The 20704-nt window shown below is 40.3% G+C and overlaps 1 protein-coding gene across 3 annotated transcripts in view; it reads left to right on the forward strand.

Annotated features, from left to right (window-relative positions):
* The window catches only part of PIP5K1B (phosphatidylinositol-4-phosphate 5-kinase type 1 beta), a 310679-nt gene that overhangs the window by 160877 nt on the left and 129098 nt on the right, over positions 1 to 20704 (forward strand). For all 3 annotated transcript variants that reach the window (XM_032139974.1, XM_032139975.2, XM_032139976.2), the window contains one exon: positions 10536 to 10653. In XM_032139974.1, coding sequence (XP_031995865.1) covers positions 10536 to 10653 — 118 coding nt within the window. The remainder of the gene's footprint in view (positions 1 to 10535; positions 10654 to 20704) is intronic.

The following is a 20704-nucleotide window of genomic DNA, read 5'->3' on the forward strand; positions in this document are numbered from 1 at the left end:
ATGTATTATATATATATACACATATGCAATGGAATAATAAAAATACTACATAATAAATATTAAATAGATTAAAACTATTTAAAACAGAAGCATGAAATAGGCTAAATAGATATTGATGTTTGCATATAGGCACATTTAGTTGGATTAAGTTATATTTAAATGGTCCAGTAGAGAACTGTGCATACAATTACAATTACAAATCAACCCTTTCTCTGGGCTGTCTAAAATAATCAGGTACTAGACCAAAAAATGACATGCTGTCTGCCTTAACTTTTAGTGATGATTTGTAGGAAAAGGAAGGTGGGGGCTGGTGAGTGGAAAGATAGTAGAGTTTATGAGGGAATGTTCTGTGTGACTGAAGACAAAGGCTGGAGATTCATGGACCAGAAGGTGTGAATCTACTCTGAAAGACAGGCAAGAGTCCAGTCCAGGGAACAAGGTGCAGACGGTAGGATTTTGGTGGGTACTCGAATTTAAAAAATGGATTTGTGAGGCAATATTGCTGGGGTCAAAACCAAAAAATCAAATTGACCAGAGTGAAAAGTAGCCTGGGTCCTTGCAAGGCTCTGCTGCCACGTAGGATGACTGTACCGTCTTTTCAGGTTCGTGTAACAATCCATACTAGTTATAGTATACATGAAATGCTTTCTGTTCATTCGAGCAGCCTTACTAAAAACACTCCATGAAAATAAAAGTCTGTATCTTCCCTTCAAAAAAAAATGGCAATACAATATTTAACATTTGATGCATTTCTTTTTCTTATTTGTTATTTTTAAATGAAAAGGAATTGTCCCGGCTTGGCTCTACGCCCCTGGACTCCGGCTCCCACGCCACCATGGCAGGTGCCGGCCTCAACATTTGATTCAGACCAAGAATTTGTTTCAGCAGATGTTATCTTGTTTGTTTAAGTAACACAGGCACACCAGATGGATTTACAGTAAACAGAAGAAACTTATGTTAGTCTTACCTCAGTTTCATCATCTGGACTCAGTGTCTTCATGGATTTAGCAAAGGGATTTAGCCCAGTGTTTCTCATTGGAGGTGCTGTTGGCTTTGTTGGATAAGACAACTCTTTGTGCAAGACAGTACATTTCAGGAGATCTGTGGTCCCCAGGCCCTGCCAGTAATATCTCCTAGTTTCTGTAGCAGTCAAAAAACCCCTATAAAGTGATGGATAAATTTAGTATCGTGATTGTGGTGATGGCTTCACTGGTGTATATACACATGTGAAAAAGTAACAAATGGTATACTTTATTGTATGTCAATTAAACGTCAATAAATCAATCAAATAATGCTTTCTCTCTCCAAGTATTTCCAAGCCCATAAGGGGATGAGGAAAGCGGTAGGTGGGCAGGACAGGCCCTGGTTGTAAGCATCCAAAACATTCTGCAGTCTCTGATGGCTCCAAAACTCAATGAGTCTATCTGGGTCATAGAACTAATTACTTGAGGTACCTTGAGATGTTTTAATTACTGCTTTCTGAAGTTGCAGAATCCATTTCCCCTAGCAACCAAATGCACTGTGTTTTTTTCTTATTTATATATTTTGAAGCTGCTCAAAGTTATTTTTAAATATCAAGTACATAATTTGTCCTATGAATTATTTCATTTTGTAGATGGAAAAAGCCCTGGGCCGTTTTAAGATTTGAAAGAGGATATAAAAATCTCTTTTAACTGTCTGGCTCCATGATCTTCCAAAATGTGTTCCAAAATCTCAAAGTAGATGAGTAAGAAAATCATGATCCTATCTTAATATTTGGACCCCAAATTCTGTGTTGGGATCAGAAGCTCAAAGTTGTAGATAGGTTTCATGCATTGATAGGGTAAAGAAGAAGGAAGATGGTTTATAAAGAAAGCTTGTACCATGTAAACAAGAACCTAAGGTGGCAAAGGGAGGCAAAATTTTTAAGAACTGTGAATCAAGCATAGTTTTATTCATAAGTTAATTGACTTATATAACATATATTAATTTTTATTATCTTTCATCTTTATAAGAACATTATTTGGTATATGAAATAATTTGACCCTAAGACCTTAAGTCACTTAGCCCAAGGCTATCCAGCCAGTAAATGGTAAAGCCAAGATTTTAACTCAGGGTTAGCTGGCCCCGAAGTTTTGTTTTTCTCTACATTGTAGCAATAAAGCGTGGGAATGGTGTTTCTGCTTTATTGAATCAGACCAAGTGTCCAGCTTTTATCTTAGAGTTATAGACCTCAATCTGCTTCTTTGTTCCCCTAAGAGACAGCCCTAATCTGTTCTTCTCCAGGAGACACTATCACCACCTTACCTGGAAGTGGCAAAAATGCTTTAAAAGCTGGTGGTAAAAGTTTAAATATCTTCCCATATTCAAGAATAATTACACAGCTGAGGTATTTTTAAAGCCCCTATATTTCAGTCTCTTCACTTGTAAAACAGTAGTTTACCTTGATGTAAAGATCCTTACAGAAAACAGACTGCCCTTCGGTTTGACCCATGTGCACTTCAGGATTTATCTGGACAGCCAGGGAATACCCACCTTTTGGAAAAGAATTCCAAGAAACTACGGCAAGGGTAAAACTTTATCCTAAATGATAAGTAAACATATATGTCAAAAGTTCATATAAAATATTGCCTCATATCATCACTCAATGTTACAGGTTTGACAAACTAGCCAACTGCCTGCATTTCAAGGCATAATGACATAAACTTATCCAAGAGTCCCTCTTATACCAGGGATTCCCAATCCCTGGGCTGCGGACAGGTACAAGTCTGTGGCTTGTTAGGAAACCAGCAGCACAGCAGGAGGTGGGCAGAGGCAAGCAAGTATTAAAGGGCGAGCTCCGCCTCCTGTCAGATCACTGGCGGCATTAGATTCTCATAGGAGCACAAACCCTATTGTGAACTGTGCACGCAAGGGATCTAGGTGGTTTGCTCCTTATGAGAATGTAATGCCCGATGATCTGAGGTGGAACAGTTTTATCCCAAAACCATCCCCCCATTTCCACTGTCTGTGGAAAAATTGTCTTCCACAAAACTGGTCCTGGTGCCAAAAAGGTTGGGGAGCACTGTCTTACACCATATGGGTCAGCGTACAACAGCCCATGGGACAGGCCCCGCTTACTCCCTGTTTTTGTAAATACGGTTTAATTGGAATAAAGCCACATCCATTCATTTACAAATTGTCTGCGGCTGCTGTCTACAATGGCAGCAGAGTTGAGTAATTGCTACAGAGACCCTATGGCCCACAGAGCTCAAAATACCATGGCCCTTTATAGAAAAAGATTGCCAAGGCTGGGTGCAGTGGCTCACGCCTGTAATCCCAGCACTTCGGGAGGCCGAGGTGGGAGGATCGCTTGAGCTCAGGAGTTTGAAAGCAGCCTGGGCAATATAGTGAGACCTCATCTCTTTATATTTAATAAAAATAAAAATAAATAAAAAAGAAAAAGATTGCCAACTCCTGATCTATACAAACATTCTGCAGCAGTTTTTATGTACATGTGGGTAGAAGACAAAGCTGCCAGTTTAGTCTTCTTGGGAGAAAATGAGAAGTGACTGCTGCTGGGCAAGCCATAATATGATGCTCCTTCAAATCAAAACTCTTTACGTCTTTTTTCGACGTGTATTTGGTGAGGATGGGGAGAAACTGATTTCCTATTAATAAAAGCCATATACCTCTTCCTTTAGCTCAAGATAAAGGATTTATTGCATGCACTGGATATTATACAATATTCTGCTTTATTTGAAATTATCTTCAAGCACAGTTTTCCAGTATGGTAATAGCTTCTTGGATGGTTTAATGTTTACATATCTGATGATGTCACATGTTCCCAGTAAATGACATCCCGGAATGCACTATTTGGTTGGGGAATTTAAGCTGTCTTCAGATGCTGACTTTTAAAGATTGGCTGTCAGCTGGTTAGTCTCTGAAGCTGGTGCAGCCTCGTCTTATACAATGCAGTTCATGTGTACCCATCACAGAACTGCTCAGCAACAGGAGGTTGGCACCACCAAGGAGTGTGTCTTTTGTTTTGCTTTGTTTTGTTTTTCCATTCATGAGCACTATCTAATTTGGCAAAAAAGAGGACCAATTTCTGTTTCTCTCTCTAGTTACATAAAGAATTGTATGTGGAAACCAAGGGATCTCCACCTTGGCTGAATTGGCAGAGGCAATTAATAATACCTTAAGGCCGCTTTTACAGACTGCTGTGTACGAAGGTCCACCTTGAAGACTGGGTACCATCAGTAGTTTGTTACTGGATTGTAGTGGCATTCACCCAACTGTAGTGCCACTTAAGCTTTCCTAATGTCTGCACATCAAGACAAAGCACCCTTCATTTATCCTGTCACACAGAGGGTAAGGTCATGTTTGTTGAACAAAAGTGAGGGCATTTAGCCTCCTTTAGGGACACTGACCACTGTCACCCAGGAGTTGCGTAAGTATTAGTTTTGTCAAAAGTCCCCAGAGCCACTACTGATGGTTTGGTTACAATTTGAAATAAACAAAGCTCACTAAATGGAAAATGCTGCTCTAGAGACAACAAAGCTCTGAGTCTCAGCTCCAAAACGGGACCCCTTGTGTTGTCTTTGAGATGCTAAATTAGTTTTACCCCATTGCTTACCACCACTTCTCTCAGTCCAGTGCCACCAAAACTAGCACTTGGTCATCAGGCTCTAAAACCCCATAAACAAAGCTGTGTTGTTATTAGTACATAGAGAGGAGAACACCAGCTGACCAAAGCTTCTGTATGTGAAATTCTACCCACCAGCCCCTGTGGTGTGAGGGCCTCATGTGGAAGTAATTGGGATATCTGGGCTGGGAGAAACCCCTGAAACTTGTAACGGAATCCTGAAAAGGAGGAATAACAGAGGAACGTCAAGTGTAAGTTAAGCCGTTCCTATCTGCTTGTGACTTTTCTGCTGTTCTGATGTGAGTCTAATCTCCCAATCTTGTTTGTTCCTCATCAGTTTGGGCCATTATTTTCCCTCCCTGGACTATGATTTATCTGCTAAATGGGAAATTCCAGATGGTGGCTAATGCCTCCTCAAGCTTCAACATTGTGTCATTCTGAACATACGTTGCCATTAAGATATATGTGTTTTTAGACTAAGACAAGCAGTAGCTTTGGCCTTAAAAATGAACTTGCCTCAGAAGAGGTGAATATCAGAATGCCAGAGCCGGTCTGTGATTGAACTTTAACTGCTTCTTAGTGAGTAAGTGGGGAAGAGGACAGAGAAACTTCTGTTCTTTATTGGAAATGTCTTTCTCCTTTTTTGGAGCTAAAAATGCCCTGATGTGATAGGGATTGTAACGTGTGTTTGCTTGATTGTTTAGGTTCTTACTTGGCAAAATAAAGTTGGAAATCCAAGGTTGGATTCCAAACTTCTGTTGTTAAAGTTTTACTGGCCCATGGGATCCAAGCATCTAGAACCACTGCTCAAAACCCCGTAGCTGAGATTTCCAAAGCTTCATCTTACGCCAAGACAAGAAAGTCAGTTGTTAGGTGGTTTTTTTGTTTTACACCCTACATAAGTGCATTGAAGAAATATGAGGTAAACCTTAAACTGTGAGGAGGTCTACTCTTTTTCTGACTTCGTTTTTGCTAAGTCTGGATGCTGAGCACAATTACCCAACAGGTAACCCCAGTCTCAGGCAAGGAAAGCCTGTGGACGTCAGCAGGCCAACGTTGATTGCAGTCATTGTGTTTGAATGTTGGTGGTTCTGCCATGCTGGAAGTTGCTAAGCACTTGGTACCTGTGCTGTGGAGATTCTGTGCTGAACGTCTGTGGGCTGGCACCCACATCTACACACAGTAAATGTGCCAGCATGGGGCCTCAGAGAACCAAGGTTGTTGCCTGCTGGCTGACCTTCACTGGACTTGCTGTTTTGTTCTCTGCACTTGTGCTCCCCTGACAAATATCCCGCCCCAGCAGGGGCCAGCGATCTCATTAATGTGCATTTCCTTCACTAGAGCTTCATTCATGTCAAGCTGGTATTTGTTATTCATTGGAACAGCTTAAATATGCAGAGGTAAACCTTCTGCTGTGGTGCTGAGCACGGAGGGCTCAGTTTGGGGGAAGAGGAATCAGTTTATGGCTTTTAACCTCTAACTTTTAAAGTTTACTTAATTTTGTGAATGATAATACATAGCAAGGCTTGTCCTGTTCTTAAAAGGAGTGCTGTGAAGAGTTCCTTTTGTCCCTCTGCCTTTTTTCAGTGTCCAACTCCAGTTATCACTGTTACTTGTGGCTGTTTTTTCCTTCAAGGATTTTTTATGTATATGCATGCCAAAAGAATATTTGTTTTCTGTTTTATACAAGTGGTGACATCCCCTACACAGCATTCTGCATCATGTTTCATCCACTTAACAATTTATCTTAGAGATCTTGCCATGTCAGTACATAGTAAGCACCCTTATTCTTTTCTTAATACCGCATAAAATTCCATTGTGTAGCTGAATCATAATTAATTAGATAAGTTCTCTCCTGAAGGCCATCCAGGTTGCCGTAATGAGTAACCATGTTCACATATATTGTTTTGGACAAATGCTAGTTTATCCACAGGATAACATAGGCATGCATTTGCTGGATCAAGAAGTTACATGTTTGTAATTTTGATAGAAGTTGTGAAAATGTCCTTCATGGGGAAAAAAAAATCTCAATTTACATTCTACTAACAATATTTCAGAATACCATTTCCCCTCAAGCTACCTCACAGTCGTGGATTTTCACCAATCTTCCAGGTAAAATGGTCTCTCGGTGACATTTATGAGTGAGGTTAAGCATCTTATGTTTGAGTCATATCTTTTAATTTCTGTGAAGTGCCTGATCATATCGTCAGCTATTTTTTTAAGTTAGCTTTTTGATCTTTTTTTTTTTTTTGTCTGAGACAGGGTCTTTTTTTTTTTTTTTTTGAGACGGAGTCTCGCTCTGTCGCCCAGGCTGGAGTGCAGTGGCGCAATCTCGGCTCACTGCAAGCTCCGCCTCCCGGGTTCACGCCATTCTCCTGCCTCAGCCTCTCCGAGTAGCTGGGACTACAGGCGCCCGCCACCACGCCCGGCTAATTTTTTGTATTTTTAGTAGAGACGGGGTTTCACCGTGGTCTCGATCTCCTGACCTCGTGATCCGCCCGCCTCGGCCTCCCAAAGTGCTGGGATTACAAGCGTGAGCCACTGCGCCCGGCCTTGAGACAGGGTCTTGCTCTGTTGCTCAGGCTGGAGTGCAGAGGCACGAACTCAGCTCACTGCAGCTTCAACTTCCTGGGCTCAAGCGAGCCTTCTTCCTCAGCCCACCAAACAGCTGGGACTTCAGATGGGCACCACCATGCCCGGCAAATTTTTGTATTTTTCATAGAGACACGGTTTCACTATGTTACCCAGGCTGGACTTTTTGGACTTCTATGTAGTTCATTGGAGCTCTTTATATTAGGAGATTAGCCCATTGTCTGTGATACGAGTTGTAAATATTTTCCCATTTTGTCATTTATTTTTCTTCTTTTTTTTAACTGCTTTTTCAATACATTCCTCATGTGAAGTGTTTAGCTCAGGGCTGTTTCCTATATAGTCTCAATCATCCAAATGCATTCAAAGTACTTTACCTTTCACCTTTTCATTTACTGAGCCACTTAATTTGTAGAGGTTCTGTACTGGGCCTCGTGAAACTCAGCTTTTAAATAACAGAGGCAACTTGAACCCAGGTCTCCCTGGACTATAAAATCCATCATCTTAACTACCACACAGTGTATCCAGTAGGACTTAAGAGAGTAGAGCCCAGTCTTAATATTAACCAAAGGAAAACAGAAGCCATAAAATAAAACCTACTGGGAGAGAAGACAAACAAAAAGTTCTGATGTACTGTGAACCTAATTTACAGAAGGCGCTATTTGAGAATTTTCCTTTCCATTCACGCAAATACAGAGGTTCAAGATTGTGTAACCTCAGCAATTAATTGTTATTTCCTATATGTTAATTATGCCATGAAGCAACATCCATTCTGTATGATGCCTCCATTAAGTATTATGCCCACTCCTTCTCATTTTCTCTGTTTATACAAATATAATTTCTTGATTGTTCCATGTAGGTAAGCCTGCCTCACAGTTGGGCCATACTTCTGTATATCTTAGTATGGCCCAAAGCGAGCTAGATTTAATTCTTTTTCAGGGAATGATTTAGTGGTTTTTTAAACCACCAAATACCTGTTATTATTTCTGTATGCCTTAGGAAATAAATGTTCCCCTTCTCTACCTGAAGCTGCTCTGCTGTGTGTACATGAGCATTCCTGTGTGTATGGGTGTACATGTGTGTGTCTGTGTGTCTGTCTCACCCCCAGGGAAACCTAACACTATCGTTTTATACCATAAGTGAATAAAGCACAGCAGTCAGAGAGATGTGAACCCAAGGAAAATTATTATAATTAATGGAAACTTCAGGGAAAGATGAATAATCCAAGGAGCTCAGAACTAACCCAAAATGAAAATAATAATAGTAAATGCAGCATCCTCTCTGATAAAATCTTGGGCCCAAAACTGCAACAAAATGAGAGAAACTCCATTTAGGTGGAACGTGGGTGTTTTATCTTACCTCTTTGAATGCTGAAGGAATTCTGCTCCAGTAGAATGAGTTACTTTGTATGAGATAGAAGGTGAAAAAGAGAGAAGAAATTGGCAATGCTCTTTGCCCACTGAAAGCAGCCTGCTTCAGAAGCTAAGGCCTTGTGGTTATTATTACTTGTTTGCAAAAGTGAGGAAGGGTGTTATAGGTCTCTTTGAGCCTCTTTGCTTTTACCATTTATTTCTATATAATCTACATTTATATTAATAAATTATTACGTGCCATATGAGTTCCAGAATCATTCCTTTTGACAGTCCCATGGGATTGAATCCCCTCTTAAATCCCAAAATATAGAAAGAGAAAATGTTTGGATACAGCACTGGGGCATCATACATACCGAATATTCAACTGTGCTTGCTTCGGGAAACTATAACCATTTAAATGAGCGGATGATTTGGGGGTCATTCCTTACGATGTGACTGCTCTTCTCTCAGGCAGTCTTAGTCCCTGTGTCACTCTCCTAGTGTGTAGCCCTGCAGCTGCCTGAGTGTAATCCTAGCCTTTCAAGATAACCATTTATTATATGGTGCTGACCCCTAACAACACAAGCCAGCTCCATCCTCTGGTACTCAGCAAAAAAAAAAAAAGAAAAAAGAAAAAAAAAACAGTCATCTGTAATCGTGCAGGAGGAAAAACTAGTTGCATTGGTTATATTGAATAGATACTTCCTAAATAGTTTTCAAGGGTGACCTGTGACTATGCTGAATTTCTGCCTTACATATTGATTTTCTAATGTAAATTCCATGTAATAATCAAATCTTCTCTATTAACATTATGTTGAAGACTCATTCCTTCACTCAACAAATACTTATTGAGTGTCTGCTATGTGCCAGGCATCAATGCAAGATTCTGACTGATCTCAACAGCTTAAACTGTAGTAGATCCAAAGCGTTTATTCTGTGCTGAAAGCCTTTGTCATGTGCCCAGTCCTTTTCGTGTGGTGTCCATAAAAAGACCATGATAAATTTGTGTAGGGTCTCAATGTCCCACCTAGAATGTAGATCAAAGGGATTTTGAACCTTTACATAAAATTCTATTGCATTGTTCTAATTTTTCTGAAAATTTTAAGAATGAAAACACTGAAAAATTTAAGAATGAGTGGCTTAGGTGGCTTGACTGAGCTCATGTATTAGGTAATATTGTATGGAGTCAAAGAATAAAGAGGATGAGATGGATAAACATCAGCCTTTAGGCCAGTGGATCCCTCTATGGATCTGACCAGTAAAAAGTACAGAAGGGGCTTCGACTGTATGGATAATGTTTTATGTCTTAAGCAGCATTTTGGATTCATTGATATTGACTGGTTTATTCTTTGTACATTTTATATATCATAAATATTGTGTATAATTTTTCAAAATGAACCCAGAAAAAGGAAAAGAAGATAATGATATATTGGGGAATGGAAATCAGGTTTAAAATTTTTTAAATATGTAAGGTCTCCTTTTTTGGAAAATGTAAATAAAAGTTCAGATTGAGGTCCTATTCCGTGTGATGGTTCTCTCTGTTGGTAGGATGTTTTAAGAATTATTTCACTTATCCCTGGTTAACAATGTTTGTCAAATATCCAAAATTCGTGATTTAAAAAAATGCATTTTTAAAATTGCTCCACACTCTAAGGCCTAGATCTTTTACCCAAAGGATTACAATGTGGTTACACTGGTGATAATAGAGTGATCTTTCCAGGAAGAAGGCACAAAGGGATAAATGAATTTTCAGGCATGTGACACTGATTGACAGGGAACGCCTGCATGGAGTGACCTCACTAACTAGCGTCTGTTTCTACCTGGTGATCATTGGCCTTTATGACATGAACTTTGAGAATCCCGCTGTCAGGGGATGATTTTTCTAGAGATAACATTGGCCCAGGACTAATAGAGGTACAATTTGCGGTCAAAATTGTCTTTGCTAATGTGTTCTTCCTTTCTCTCTCTTTTTAATATTTTTACTTCAGTGAAGGGAGCAATCTGACCCCAGCACATCACTACCCAGACTTTAGATTTAAGACATACGCTCCATTAGCATTCCGATATTTCAGAGAACTTTTTGGTATCAAGCCTGATGATTACTTGGTAAGAACCTGTCATTTTTCTTCCTTCTGTAGAAATGTGTGATGTAAACATTTGTCTCATAGCAACAGCAACAAGTGGCTTGTGTCTCTCATTTTTATAAAGCTCTGGGGCATAGTAAAAGTTCCAAGTTTTATAATGATTATAAATTTAGCTTCAAGAAATTTGATGTGACTCTGTAGCTTTTACTGATAACTGCAAAATCTGTGATGTTAATTGATATTTAAATAACTATAATATCAATTGTGACTTCAGATAATTATTCTAACAGATATGTTATAATTAGTTCTAAATACTCCTGTGAATTTTGCTGATTAGATTCTATTTGAAAGCCTTTCTATGTTAATTGCCTTATTTGTACCATTCCTCTCAACTACCTTGGCCTACAACCATTTCACCTTGACCTACAAATTTGCATAAACATTGTAAAGAATCTGGATAGTTTTGTTCTGAAGATCTCTTCAGGCAGACTTTTTAAACATATTTTTAGTTGGTACGAGGGCATATTTTATCCTCAGATTTGTCTGTGCTCTTCATCTGCCTTCTGGCACACAAGAGGTACAACAGCCTTTTTGTGAGAGATAGTCTGATGTGACTTCAGAGTTTTACCTCATTCCTGTTCAAGGAGCCAGGAACTTTCCGCTGCAACTGAAAAAATGGTTTGTTTCATAATTTGATCATTGTCAACACCCTGCAGGCTCTTCAGAATTGGTTTCCAAAAGACTGTAGGAAGAATGCCATCAAATATTTATTATTTATCCCATTCTGAATGATCTTAATAAGACTTGAGCCAGATCCTGGGATAATGCTTCTCAGAGGATGTATAGCCACACGTGTAACAAACAGTGCTTAATATGCATCTTATAATTTGGATAAGATGTAAATAATTAACAGCTGATTCTACTCGGTGCTGATGAAGACTCTCAAATGTCTCCTCTGAATCTTCTTGTAAAAGAAAAAAGAAAATCTGTGAATGATCTTCTTCTTTATTTGGTCCCTAAGAAAATCATATGACTTCTGCCTAATGAAGCAATACTGCTTCCTCAAGGCACATCAGTAAGTCTGCAAAGAATGTTGAGGGCAAGGTTGAAAGTCCCTAGCATCCTGCTGCCCTTAAATGTATATAGTGCTCTTTCTCTCACCACTCCCCTTTAATTGAAGCCTCAGGTGCCTCTACCCATCGCTACCAGTGCAAGTGCACAAGCACACACATTTGTTCTCTCTCTGTGTGTGTGTGTGTGTGCGTGTGTGTTAGAGAACATCCTTTGGTTTCTAACCATTCTGTAATTACTGAGGCTTGCCGTCATTCAGGAAATATATTTGAGAAACCCAATGGGGTTTCGATATTATATTATGGAAAACAAGATAGATCTCTCATCTTCTGCCACACACTCAAATTTAGTGGATTCTTTTTCTGAATTTCCTTGAACTTCTCACCAGCTGAAGAGATGCCTTATACTTGCGTTTCACACTGCTGATCCAGTCAATATGACCAGATGGATGCCTGTCTTTAGCCCTCCCATGTTCATTGCCCCAAAGGCTGGAAGTCCATTCTTTCATTCATTTGGACCTCACAGATTTGCTTTCTTTGGGGAAGACCCTTTTCTGAACAACTTCCCACACAGCCTACCCAAGTTTCCTAATGAGTCTTTAAGCTGGAAAAATTATTTTCACAATGTGGTTAGAGTATTTACAAAGGAGCATAACAATCTAAGCTCATCACTTCTCCCAAGAAAAGTCTTTGTCCCTGTACCTAGCAAAAGGTAAAGTAATCAATCAGTGGACACTTTGAACACCAATTATATCTAAAATACTTTGCCAATAGTTGTAGGGAAATTCAAAAAACTGCAAGTCATGACACACAAAGAACTTAAAATCAAACTGGAAAACTAATTTGTCTATGTAGAAAACCAATCAACTCTACCAGGCAGTAAATGTAAAAACTGAAGCAAAACATGAAATGCTCTAGGGTTGAGGTAGAGGTCTTTCTCTTTGCTGGGGTGATGATTAGGAGGTCTTCTTATGAGCATGGTGTGGTTTTAACCATGCCTTAAAAATTACAAGGATTTTAAAAGGTAGAAAAGAGATGGATGCTCAGGGGGTGAAGGGTCGGAAGGGGCACTGTAGAACCAGAGATGTGGATGTATTCAGTTTTCAGAAGGACATTTAGTGGACCAATATGGCTGGAGGGGAGAGTTTTTATCAGGAACATTATTAACATTATTAAGAGATAGGTCCAGGCAACTCAAATAAACAAGCTTCTAAATTATAGGAAACTAAGGAAATACAGGGATTGACAAGATATTTGATGGTGTTGAGAAATAACTTTTTTGTAGAATAATAATATCGTGGTTCTATTTTAAAAGGAGAATCCTTGTCTTTTAGAGGATATACTAAAATATCTATGGATGAAATGGTTTGATATCTGGGTTGTACTTCAATAGAATCTGAGGAGTTGTTCAAAGCATACAAAATTTGAATTAGACAGCCAGGCGCGGTGGCTCATGCCTGTAATCCCAGCACTTCAGGAGGCCGAGGTGGGAAGATCACTTGCGGTCAGGAGTTCGAGACCAGCCTAGCCAACATGGTGAAACCCCGTCTCTACTAAAAATACAAAAATTAGCTGGGCGTGGTGGCACATGCCTGTAATCCCAGCTATTCGGGAGGCTGAGGCAGGAGAATCACTTGAACCTGGAAGGTGGAGGTTGCAGTGAGCCAAGTTCAGACCTCTACACTCCAGCCTGGGTGACAGAGCATGACTCCATCTCAAAGAAATAAAAATAAATAAAAAACAAAATTTGAATTAGAGAGGAGAAATAAATACAGGAGATCTATTCTACATGGTGACTATAGGTAATAATAATATATACTTGAAAATTGCTTAGAGAGTAGATTTTAAAGATAAGTGCTTGAGGTGATGGATATCCCAGTTACTCTTATTTGATCATTACACATTGTGTATAGGTATCAAAATATCACATGTACCTCCAAAATATGTACAACTATTATATATCATTTTTTTAAAACAGGAAAAGTTCCCACCACAAATAAAGTGATGAATATGTGAGGTAAAGAATATGTTAATTAGCTTCACTGAGCCATTCCACAATGTATACAGATATCAAAACATCATGTTGTATACCATAAAAATATACAACTTTTTTTTATCAATTCAAAAATTAATCGGAAGGATTGCATACTCTAAATGGGTGAATTGAAGGCTATCTGACTTAATATCTCACTATAACTGTTAAATTGAATGCCTCCCCCAAAAGAAAAATCTGAGAGAAGTAAGGCAGCAGAGTGGTTGGGGGTCCAAAAGAAACAAGATTGGCCGTGAGTTGATCATTGATTGATCATGAATGAGTTGTCCATGAGTTGACGCTGGAAGATAGATATGTGAGTGTTAATTTCACAATTCTGTTCACTTTTATGTATCTAAATATAACTTAAAATGTAGAGAAAGGCCGAGTGCGATGGCTCATGCCTGTAATCCCAGCACTTTGGTAAGCCAAGGCGGGTGGATCACCTGAGGCCACAGGGGTTCAAGACCAGCCTGGCCAATATGGCAAAATCCCGTCTCTACCAAAAATACAAAAACGCTAGCTGGGCATGGTGGCATGAGCCTATAGTCCCAGCTACTTGGTAGGCTGAGGCAGGAGAATCACTTGAACTCCGGAGACAAAGGTTGCAGTGAGTTAAGATTGTACCACTGCACTCCAGCCTGGGCGGCAGAGCAAGACTGCATCGGAAACGCGCGCGCGCGCGCACACACACACACACACACACACACACACACACACAAAATAGGGGGAAAGATAGAGCCAGGTATGTAAGTGTGCTTTTGTTTGATTCCATGTGTCCACCTCCCTCATTCACCACACACATGGTTCAGTGACTAGACACATCTCTGGGGCTTGCAAGAAACAGAACAAAGGCAATGGCCCTAGCTAAACATGACTACCTGGTCCCCAACAGCTGCTGCCACCCACCTGTGCCTGCACTGGGGACACCTGCAGCCCAGGACTGAGGCAGCTCCCCAACAAACCTTGGAGTCTCTGGAAGCTCACCTCCAAGCCGCTCTATCTGGGACCGCAGCTAATGATCTGGAGTGTGATAGATGAGGAAAGGGTCGTTTGCATGACACAGCATGCTTGAGTGTCAGATATAATAACCTTCAGCGACTTTTTAGCTCAATCCTTCATTTTACAGGTGAGGAGTCTGAAGCTGGGATCAGCAAAGGGAGACGCCCAAGGTTATGCACATTGGTGGGGGCAGAGCCTAGACCAAACAGTGGTCTCCCCATCCTTCCCTAAGAGCTTGAAGACCCTTCACCAGCTGGCCTCATGCTTTCCACATTTGATGAGAATCACATACCTCTTACCAAATATGTACTCAAACTAGCCTCTCCCTAGCCCATTGACCTGTGATTGTCCATTCTGAAGAACAGAGCCGAAAGAAGTCAAACACCTTTAACAAAACACATTTTGGAAGAGTTTAGCTAAAGGAAAGCACGGAAATAGGAAATAAGACATTGCTTGAAAAACCCTGTGAAGAAACAAAGGATACAGTGCCAATCACGAAGAGCATCATGGTGTCAAACTGGGGCTACTCAAACCACACTTTTGAAGATATAGTGATTTAAGTTGGGGGTGTGAGAACAATCTCTAGCCATTGGTAACTCCATACTTAGGTGTGATATTGAATACCTGCGAAATGTGTGTATTTCTACTTAGTTTTTTTGCTGTTGCATCTGGATTCCTTCCTGAATTATTCTGTTTATGCTCTCAGTCCTATTAAAATTCACCCTGTGCATGCTGATTACAAGTTTCATGTTGAAACGTGCATAATTTGGATTGTAAGACAGTATGATGAAGGGGCTTCTGCACACACAGCAGTGCAAACTTTCCTTCTTCCTTATTTGTTCCTAGACAAACACCTCCCAAGGCAAAGCCAAGGGGCCCCAGAGCGTTCCCATCTCTGCTTAGGCAACCAGCCATGGGTTCTTTCCTTCTCCATCATATGCCTGGGTATTCAAAAATCCAGTAGAACTTATATGAGTCTTTTCAGGCTCACCTGTGCCAATAAGAAAGAGAGCAGAGTGAATATTTCATACCATCGGGGGAAGAAATGGCACATAAAATTATCTCCGCCACATGGGGCAAGTTTACATTGTTAAATTACATTGCAGGGCCCAGCTGGGTTGTGCTCTGGTTTTTCTTTTTCTCCAGTGGGTATAGCAGGGAGACCCTGCAGGAGATAGAAGCAAGAGCATGAATACATTAGAACAGCTTGCACAGATGACAAGTGCCTGAAAGGTGCATAAAACCCAGGAGCACACAAGGGGGCTTTTGATCATGACTAATTAAAATGTTACCATCTCTCCTCTTTGTTTGCTTTTAAGAGGCAATGTTGCAAAGAAGGTGGCTTAGAAGAGAATGTGGTAACCAAGTTGTAGAGTGAGAAACCATAGAATTCTACAGCACAATGGTGATACTCCTGTTCAGTATCATAATCACAGTTTATTGCACATTGATGCTAGGCTATGAATAGCGCCCAAAGGGTTATTAAAGTGGATCAAAACAATTTATTATTTCATTCATGTTATGTATAAATGACATAATAAAAGAATATTTGACAATGTAGTAACCAGTGAAATATTATGTCACTGCATTTTCTTTTAAATGTCACTGCTTATAGAAGAATTGGAGACTTTAATTGGGAGCAGATGTTCAGGTCTGAACCCACTTTTTTCTAGACATCCCTTTCTGGATCACCCCCTAATTTCTCAATTTGCAGCCTCTAATTTCTGCATCCTTTGTTGTTTTCATGTTTTCACAACATAAACTCCTACCCATAAGGAAGTTCTGTGTCAGGAATTCAAATGCCATCGAACAAAGAATCCAAATTCCTAAAGAGTGTCTAGGGTCTGCCTTTACGTTTTATGGGAGCTTGGAGTCCACACCTTTCTATTCTAGGGTCCCAAATTCGTGAGTAAATGAGAAACCCAACATTTTCTTGCTTCACTCAGAATGTTTTAGTGTCTCTTTGGATCACCCTGAAGTCATGGGCAGTAGGCTGAGAACCTCAGTGTATCCTAGGGTGGTGTCAGCTCTTCCTTACCTGCCTGTGGAATGAGTATATTGTAGGCTGTGTGCTTCTCTCACCTGTGTGTGATCATGTCATAAAATTAACAACAGCAATACGTGGTCACTCTTTGCCAGGGTTTTCAAAAGCACTCACTTTAAAAACTTCGAGTAACTTTCCAGTAGATATTATTACCTTTATTTTAGAAATGAGACGTCTAAAACTCCAAGATGCCAAATTCCTTACTCAGGATCACATAACTAGCAACTGGTACAAATCTCACGCCCTTTTCGTAAATCACTCTTCCACAGGGACACTTTGTCTGCACACATGGCTGGGCAAGCGCTCTCTGATTCCTCTTGGTTTTTGTGGTGTCCTGTCTGCAGTCTGATGGCTATTTTTGTTTTCCTAACTTATCCTCAACTCATCTGTAGGCTTAGGCTCTAATGCTGTTTAGCAAGAGATTGTCACAAAGCAAGGCTAACAGAAAGAAGGGGAAGTGGACGATGAAAGTTGCCAATGACTTAGGAAGCCAGAAAACACTTGCTTCTTTCTTTTCTGGGATAATTTTGTTTCTTTTATCCTCAGTATTTTCAAAGCAAAATAATGTAAAAGGTGTATCTAGAAGCTACCTTTTAATCATGTTTCTGCTAGTTTCTCTCTCCCTCCTCTCCCTTTTTCTTTCAGTCTCCCTCCTTTCAGGTTTTTCTATGATAGGGACTTAAATATTCACAAGCTTAGAACAAAAGTTTTGGGATTTTTAGGCTTGATGTTTTTTCAGATGCCTACATCCTCAAGATATGGCTGTTTATATTACAAAGCTGTAGTAATCAAAACAGCGTGGTACTAGTATAAAAACAGACACATTGACCAATGGAATAGGATAGAGAGCCCAGAAATAAACACACACACACACACACACACACACCCCTGTGGTCAATTGACTTGACAGAAGTGGCAAGCACACACAATGGGGAAAGGATAGTCTCTTCAAGAAATGGTGTTGTGAAAACTGGCCATCCATATTCAGAAGAATGAAATTGGACCCTTACCTCACATCATAAACAAGAAACATCTCAAAATGGATTAAAGTCTTAAACGTAAGGCCAGAAACTGTGAAACTACTAGAAGAACACACAGGGGAAAACTGCACAGTATTGATTTGGGCCATGATTTCCTGGATGCGACCCCAAAAGCACGGGCAAAAAAGTAAAAATAGATCAAAAGTGTCGCATCAAACTAAAAAGCGTCTGCAAAGGAAACAACAGCGTGAAGAGACAGTGCATAGATCGGGAAAAAATACTTGCAAATAATGCATCAGATAAGGGGTTGATATGCAAAATAAATAAGGAACTCAAACTACTCAATAACAAGAAAACTAATAACCCTATTTAAAATTGAGCAAAGGACCTAACTATACATTCCTCAAAAAAAAAAAAAAAAAAAAAAGATACACAAGCCAAGCATGGTGGCTCACCCCTTTAGTCCCTGCACTTTGGGAGGCTGTAGCAGGTGGATTGCTTAAGCCTAGAAGTTTGAGACCAGCCTGGACAACGTGGCAAAAACCCATCTCTACAAAAATACAAAAAAATTATTCGGGCATGATGGCACATGCCTGTGGTCCCAGCTACTCAGGAGGCTGAGGTGAGAGGATCACCAGAGCCTGGGGAGGTCGAGGCTACAATAAGCTGTGATCCGGCCACTGCACTTTAGCCTGGGTGACAGAGCAAGACCTTATCTTAAAAAAAAAAAAAAAAAGACATACAGATGGCCAATAGATACATAAAAAAATGGTCAGCATTCTTAATCATGAGAGAAAACCACAATGAAATATCACCTCATACCTGTTAGAATGGCTGTTAACAAAAAAGATAAACGATAACAAGTGTTTGGTGAGGATGTGGAGCAAAGGGAACTCTTGTATACTGTTGGTGGGAATGTAAATTCATACAGCCATTTTGGAAAACAGTAGGGAGGTTCCTCAAATAGCTAAAAATAGAGCCACCATATGATCCAACAATCCCACCACTGGGTATCCATCCAAAGTAACAGAAATCAGTGTGGCGAAGAGATGTCTGCACTCCCATGTTCACTGCAGCATTATTCACAATGGAAAAGATGGAAACAACATAAATCCCCATCAAAGGACAAATGGATTTTCTTAATGTGATGTATATACACAATGGAATACTGTTCAGCCTTTAAAAACAACAAAATCTGTCATTTAGAACAGCATGGATGATCATAGAGGACAATGTGCTAACTGAAAGGAGCCAGGCACAGAAAGATAAATATCACATGATCTCACTTACTTATGGAATCCAGAAAAATCCAACTCACTGAAGTAGAGGAGAATGATGATTACTAGAGGCCGAGGTGGTGGGGGGTGGATAGAGAACAGGGAAAATGTGGGCAAATGGATATGAAGTCTGCTAGATGGAACAAATCAGCTCTGGTGATCTATTGTACAGCGAGGTGAATATAGTTAATAATAATGTGTGTCTTTCTAAATTAATTTTAAAAAGTGGATTTTAAATATTCTCACCACAAAGAAGTGTGTGTGGTGATGAATATGTTAGCTATCCTGATTTGATCATTCTACAATGTATTCATGATCAAAACATCACATACCCGACACATATATACAATTATTATGTCTCATAGAAAAACAAATACTGCATGTTCTCCCTTCTAAGTGGGAGCTAAGGTATGCAAAGGCATGCTGAGTGGTATAATGGACACTGAAGACTTAGAAGAGGGAGGGTGGGCAGGGGATGGGGAATGACAAACTGCCTATTGAGTACAATGTCCACTACTCAGGTGATGGGTGCATTAAAATCCCAGGCTCCCCCACTATACAATTAATCCATGTAACCAGAAACCACTTGTACTCCTAAAGCTATTGAAATGAAAAAAATTAAAATTAAACAAATCATTATTTGTCGATCAAAAATTTAAAAATAGAAAAATTTGGCCAGGTGCGGTGGCTCATGCCTGTAATCCCAGCACTTTGGGAGGCCGAGGCGGGCGGATCATGAGGTCAGGAGATTGAGACCATCCTGGCTAATGCGGTGAAACCCCATCTCTACTAAACATACAAAAAATTAGCCGGGCATGTGGTGGGCATGTGGTGGGTCCCAGGTACTTGGGAGGCTGAGGTAGGAGTGAACCCGGGAGGCGGAGCTTGCAGTGAGCCGAGATTGTACCACTGCACTCCAGCCTGGGCGTCAGAGCCAGACTCCGTCTCAAAAAAAAAAAAAAAAGAAAAAGAAAAAAAAAATTTAAAGATGATGTGGTTCTTTAAGCCCCTGCTTCTGCCGGGCTGGGTCTGTCTCATACCGGCATGGCCTCCTTATATTTTTCTCTGCCACCCAGTGTTTCTCTAGTGAATTATGTGGCTTATTAATTAGTAAACACTGAGCTTAATAAAACCAAAAACAGACTTCTTTGCTGGTTTTTAGCATTTTTTGGTGATATTTACAGCCATACAATTGTTGGTGGAGTTCAGCCATCTGATGGAAATTTCTTGAGTACCTACCATGTATGTGGTACAAGCTCAAGGCACAGGTCCTGGAACTGTATCACAGTGTAAGATAGTCACGGGTTCTGCTGCACAGAGTTTTACAGTCTCTGCAACTCGAGGAAAAGGAAACAGGCAATTGCAGGGTTTTGTGGTGACTTCTGTGATGAGAACATCCAGGGCCAGGAAGCAATTGATCTTTTATCCGCGGAACCAGGAAGAGTTTTCCAGAGCAAGTGCTGTCTCAGCAGGCACTGAAAGCTGAAGCTGTGGCAACAGCCTATGAATTATGCTCCCTACATCTTCCTCTTGTCCTTCTACAGTGGTTTCCTAACCCAACAGAGTGGTCCTCTGCTCCAGACCCTCCAATGGCTTTTTGGCCCCCTTAGAGAAAAGAACAAAGTCCTTCCAGTGGCCTATAGCACTGGATGTGGTCTGTCCCCTGAC

The sequence above is a fragment of the Hylobates moloch genome, unplaced genomic scaffold (genome assembly GCF_009828535.3).
Source record: "Hylobates moloch isolate HMO894 unplaced genomic scaffold, HMol_V3 SCAFFOLD_19, whole genome shotgun sequence".
NCBI classification, from domain to species: Eukaryota; Metazoa; Chordata; class Mammalia; order Primates; family Hylobatidae; genus Hylobates; species Hylobates moloch.